We start from the raw sequence: 6000 nt of genomic DNA on the forward strand, positions 1-6000 counted from the left end.
GTCGGTTGTCTATTCTGATGGTTAAGTCGATCAAACCATTGAGAGAAGTGGGGAGTTCAACGGCGCGGATCTCCTGTTGGATGCGGTCAGCCAACCCATGCAGGAAGTGATCCCACTGCGCCTCTTCGTTCCACTTACACTCCGTCGCCAGGGTGCGGAACTCGATCGAATAATCCGACACTGACCTATCTTCCTGATGTAGGTCCGCGAGAAGTCTAGGCGCCTCTCTCCCGGCGACGGAGCAGTCGAAGACCCGTTTCATCTCATCTATCGCCTTGTCCTGACGATCCATACGACCTACGGCTCTCTGTAAAAACTCCTCCAGATGAGATGGGGAGCGATTGCCTGCTGCTTCCGTGATGGTCAGATCCTTCTGTAACGACTCGTAAGAGAGGAGGAAGCAAGTGCAGGCAATCAGAAATTATTTATTAAAGAAGATGGTAAATACAATGAAAGAAATAATAACAGAGTCCAGGATGTTGGCGATGGTGATCGAAGATCTACGGTGGCGTGAGAAGTGCTGGATGGTGAAGTCGGTGGTGAAAGTGATGACGGTCAATGGATGAAACCAGGAACGGACCGGAACACTCACACGAAGACGACAACACGAAACAATAATCCAAACACGAACACGGGAGACTGTAATCCAACTGTGAGTCTGCAAACATGAAATGAGGATCTGACAACGGGGAGAGAGATGAGTGAGTATTTGTAGCTGAGTGGAGATGAGGATCAGCTGGAGCGAGACAATCAACACACAGGTGACAACAATCAACCAAACGAGCACATGGACACTACGTGAGTACAAACACAAAACATGACACGGAAGAAACAGTGGATTTCCTACCGTGACAAGGAAACTCTTATATTTGCGGACATATTTGAAGTGGTGCTTGGCAATTTTGACTCTGAAACTCTTATTTCAAATAACACAATAATGACAACAAAGCAGCACGCTATTTGTTTATTTTTAATAGGTGTTGTCATTGGTAGAATAAAACTTTGCAACATGTGTAAACACAAGTATTTTGGCCAAATATAATTTATGCAATGGCAAACCAGAATGAAACAACGGCAGATATCAGCTCCCGCTAAAGCAAAAGACAACTACATGCGTAGGCTACTGCGCAGGTGTAGAGAGCGCGCGGCCGTCTGCAGGAGGTTTGCTGGAACGCGATCCTGAGGTGAAATTTAAGAGGTTTTAAAAACGTTCTACACTGTGGAGTACGGCTGCGAGTGATGTGAGCAGAATCCGCATGCTGGATAAGGTGACTGGTTTTGTAAAAACATGACTCACGCATTTTAAACAATGTTTTTTCAAGACAGTTTAACAGTAGCAGCAGGTTAGCTAGCACATAAATTAGCCAAAAGTTAATAACTGGCTCAGAAAACTCAGTTTTTTGTCAAGGCACAGTGAAGAAACATTTACTGAAGGCTTTCATTTATGTTTTTTATATGTAATGCAGAACAGCATTTGTGAGACGACATCAACTTAACATCCGAGTGGACAAGAACACCAACAGAGGAAGCCAGAAGCAAAAACAACGAAAAATTGTCATGACTTTTTATTTGAAATAAACCTTTTGTGTTAATAAAAATGAAGTGTTGGCTTAATTATAGTGTTTTAAAGATGTTTTAAAATAAGTTGTTTTAAAATAAAAATAACAATATTCTGTATGTTTATGGTATTTACCCTATAACATTTATAACAAGAGGTGAACAAAGCACCACTTTAGTTTACAGCCCGCAAATATGAGAGTTACCTGGTAAATACACAGAACAAGGCTGCAACAAGCGCCACATTAATTTACAGCCCGCAAAGGTAAGAGTTACCTGGTACATACACAGAACAAGCGGGATACACAGGGAATACACAGGGATTAAGCCCCACTTTAAAGGTGCAGTGTGTAAAATTTAGCAACATCTAGTGGAGAGATTGCAAATTGCAACCAACGGCTCAGCCCACTGCTCATCCCTTGCTTTTGAAACGCATAGAGAAGCTACAGTAGCCGCCAACAGAAAAACGTGTCATTGTCGGAGACAAAAATTTTTGTCCGTTTAGGGGCTTCTGTGGAAACATGGTGCACAAAATGGCGACCTCCACATAAGGGGACCCTCGTGCATGTAGATAAAAACGTCTTATTCTAAGGTTATAAAAACATAACGATTTATTATGAAAAGGTCTTTATACACCCATGATAATGTAGTTTTGTATATTATATTGCATTTCTGTCCAGACATCCTTCTAAAAATTACACACTGCACCTTTAATTTACAGCCCGCAAATATAAGAGTTACCTGGTAACTCCTGTATACATATACAGATCAAAGAGGTACAAGTTGCTATTATTTTTATTGTGCTGTTATATTTTATTTGCCAACGTGGCTTGTAGACATCAAATGTAGGCTATACAATACACTTCATCAGGTAAGTAGCAAATATGAAGAAAAAAAACATATTACACATAGACCATATTACCCATAGACGTAAGTCATACATGCCACGTAATATTAAAATAGGTACCCTGTAGTTATGAAATACTTAGAGAATAATTTTCCATACATTCTTACCCCCTTATTACCCCTCCCCATAACTACAAGTACGTACTGTAGAGGTACTCTGTTGTTACAAATAGGTACGCTGTAAATTCGGTTTAATTACGCGGTACTTTGCGGGTCGTAAAATAAAGTGTTACCTACCACATGCATCTATCCACACAAAATGCAAAACTTAAACTAAGTTAAGTACTGGACAGAAAGTTTAACTCCCGTTGTGTATGTGCACAATAACAGCGCACTTTGAAACACGTCCAGCCAAAGCACAAGCTTCATAACATTAAGCAGATTTTGCTATCATTTTAGCGATTAGCTATGTCGTGTGGTCCCCTCACCGGTTCTCAGTCAAGATATAAAGAGCTCTTTTCCAAAACGCTAAAAATCCATTTCAATAGTTTTCAGAAAAAAACATTTTTTACCTAGACCCACACATTTTGTGAATATTCAATACATTCTGTTAAAATTGTTTTTTATCAGTCTGAACATGTTAAATAATGATTATTAAATCAAACAACAATATTGTTGATTATAAATTCAAAGTTTTTTTTTTATTTCAAAACGCTATAAATCCATCATTTTTTTTCCATAAATTGATGTTTTTTTCTTAAAAAAAAAAAAAAATAAGAGAACATGCAACATATACTCAGGGACTCTTCATACTATAAATTAATAAGTAAATTATTCAGATTGTGATATACATTGGAACCAGTATGAAAAAAACAGAATTACACATAACTAACTTGCTATTACTCCCTCCACCATTTCAGTTTTCTCCTTAGCAGGGCTTTAGGAACCTCTTTTGCTTAACATATTTCACATCTCTCTCTCTCTCTCCCTGTCTCTTTCTCTCTCTCTCTCTGTGTGTTTACTAGCCACATATTTTACTGTTTTCACTACACACAATCTACCGTAGCACCTTATCATGGTCAGTGTATCAAACGCCAGTCTGTCTATCAGCAGGCTATCCAACTATTCAGTACTTTTCATTTTATATTAGCAGGCTTCGTCACAGGACAAAAACTTTATTGTGAAGAAGAAACCTACAAAACTGTATTAAACGAGCCAGTTCTGAAACGAAAGTTGTACTTACCAAACACTTTGATGAAGATCTCCTTGCAAAAGGGTACCTTCTCCGGATGATGTATTAACATGGCATTAATCCGGATGTATTAACGTGCCACCCGAGTGACAAACCTTCTTTTTTGTTATTTTCTTTGTCCAGTCGGTGTTTTCTACCTTAGGTCTCGCTGGCTTATCAATGCCATCAAACCTGTTTACACAGTTTAAAGCGCTCGTTTTGAGGAATGAATGAACATAAACAAACATCAGTTCAGAGCGCCGCCATTGAATTGCATAGAACGCTCATCGAATTGGTCGAGAGGATAAATCGCGTTTAGGCTAAAAATAAGCTCTGGTGCTTATCACGTTTTGGAAAAGAACAGCATTTTGTACCTACATTTTAACAAGGAAATGTAGTGATTTAGCCTGAAACGTTCATGGAGCAGTGAATAGGGTTCAGTACACAGCCAAATGACATGACAAACTCATTAAAAAAAAGGCGTTTATCGCGTTTTGGAAAAGAGCTCCTCATATGCTCCTATCACTCTCTGGTAAATCTGGACATTTGATGTTTAAATATAAGATGATATAAGGGGACTTGTGAAGGCGTGGTACATTTTAAATCTGAATGACTGTATCTTCGTCCTACCGAAGTGAATCCCAAAATCACGGCATCCTTTTAAACCATAGTGCCTCAGTTTGAGGTGTGTTCGGCTCCACAGCATTGCGCGGTCGGCTGGTTGCTGCAGCGTGGGTCTGCGTAGCTCAACCCAACATCAAACACGAACCCAGTCTTTACTACCAAAGGTGCTTGTAATGCTAACCAGACATCCAAATCCCGCCATAACCACAAAAAAACCCCCACATGATCATCGTTTTCGTGATTGATCATCGATGCCACGTTCGAGTACTCAAGCAATCAAGTACTTGTGCCCATTCCTACCTTTCACCTCAATGATGAAAAGTAGTGCTTATTATACTTTTTGTTTGCAACCGCTACCTTTAAGCTTGTTGTAATTGCCATGGCTCTGGTTGTTAAGAAGAGATAACGATACAACACGATTTTTCTGTATAAAAACTGATTTTCGTATTTAATGGAAATACGGAAAGTTTTTGCTGTAACAAGCACACGTTCAGACCACTGGACCACTGGTGGCAACAAGCCCATCCTATAAAAAACTGAGGAAAAAACTTGAAACGTATCTGAAAACGAAGTTCAATGCAAACACTAACAACTGAGGACAGATTTCAGTGACGGCAGGCAGATTCACATGTATACACAACGTGTTTGATGCGACACTAGTCTAGTGAGGTGTTTAGCGACTATTTATAATATATATATATATAAGGGCGGTCAAAATTAACGCGTTAATGCATAATGTAAATTTATTTTAACAACACTAAATGTATTAACGTGCGATCATTCATTGGGTTGAAAAAATAACCCAAAGTTACCTAGTATTATCAGTAATATGTGTATAATGTTGTATTGCAGTTCCTCAGAGATGTCTCATGGATCGGCTGGCATCGCTGTAGTGGTCGTGTTGGTCATCATCGCTGTCGCCGGTCTTACCAGGTTTCTGTTCTTTAAGAGAATTCTCAGGCCTGTGATTGGACAGCATACATTTGACAACAAACTATATACCAACTCTGATCTCTCACGGCCACCTACAACTATTGATAGTAAAGGACTTGTTGGCAACATTGAATAAAATGAGCACGCTTAACACAAATCACCATCACTCTCAATGTAATGTACACACAAGATATTTTGAAACATCTTCCTGGTGCAGATTTGTCTTTTATTGAAAGATCAAGTATTGCAGCATGTCAGTAGTTCAGTAAGTTGAGTGTCATATATCTGGAAGGAGAATCAAATGTTATGAGATCTTCTTATAAACTGGTTTGTGTCTGTGTTATAAGTTTTGTATACAGCGTCATTTACATCATGATTCATCTCTTCACCAATAATTGAGTTTTACTGTTTCTCTGCATTGTTCTGAATTAAGAAAATGAATATTATGGGCAGTTTAGCTGGTTATTGACAGAATTATTTGTCAGAAGACAGAAGAATGTTTTTAGTGTGGTGGCGTTTTATTAGCACTTTTTGGCATTATTTTAATATAAACATGAATTTTGAATTGATTTATAAATGAATTATTTACATATGTTTAGTCATTTTATAAACAAAGAAAATTGTTACATAATGTAAACTGAGAAAGTTTTCTTGGTGGGAATTGTGATCATGTTAACGTGAATTAAACTGTGTTTAAGTAAATGTGTCTGCGTGTTTGCATAAAGCCATGTGTCTAGTTGATGTTTTGTTAAAAATGTATGTTTTGCACATTGTATTTAAGTTTGATTTATTGATTCTAAAGTAACTGT

General features: G+C 38.3%; 1 protein-coding gene across 2 annotated transcripts in view; it reads left to right on the forward strand.

Moving 5' to 3' along the window:
* The window catches only part of LOC141353110 (macrophage mannose receptor 1-like), a 90446-nt gene extending 85154 nt beyond the window's left edge, over positions 1–5292 (forward strand). For both annotated transcript variants that reach the window (XM_073859578.1, XM_073859577.1), the window contains one exon: positions 5111–5292. In XM_073859578.1, coding sequence (XP_073715679.1) covers positions 5111–5151 — 41 coding nt within the window. In that variant the 3' untranslated portion in view covers positions 5152–5292. The remainder of the gene's footprint in view (positions 1–5110) is intronic.
* The last annotated feature ends 708 nt before the right edge of the window (positions 5293–6000 follow it).

This window comes from Misgurnus anguillicaudatus, chromosome 21, assembly GCF_027580225.2.
Source record: "Misgurnus anguillicaudatus chromosome 21, ASM2758022v2, whole genome shotgun sequence".
Lineage (NCBI taxonomy): Eukaryota > Metazoa > Chordata > Actinopteri > Cypriniformes > Cobitidae > Misgurnus > Misgurnus anguillicaudatus.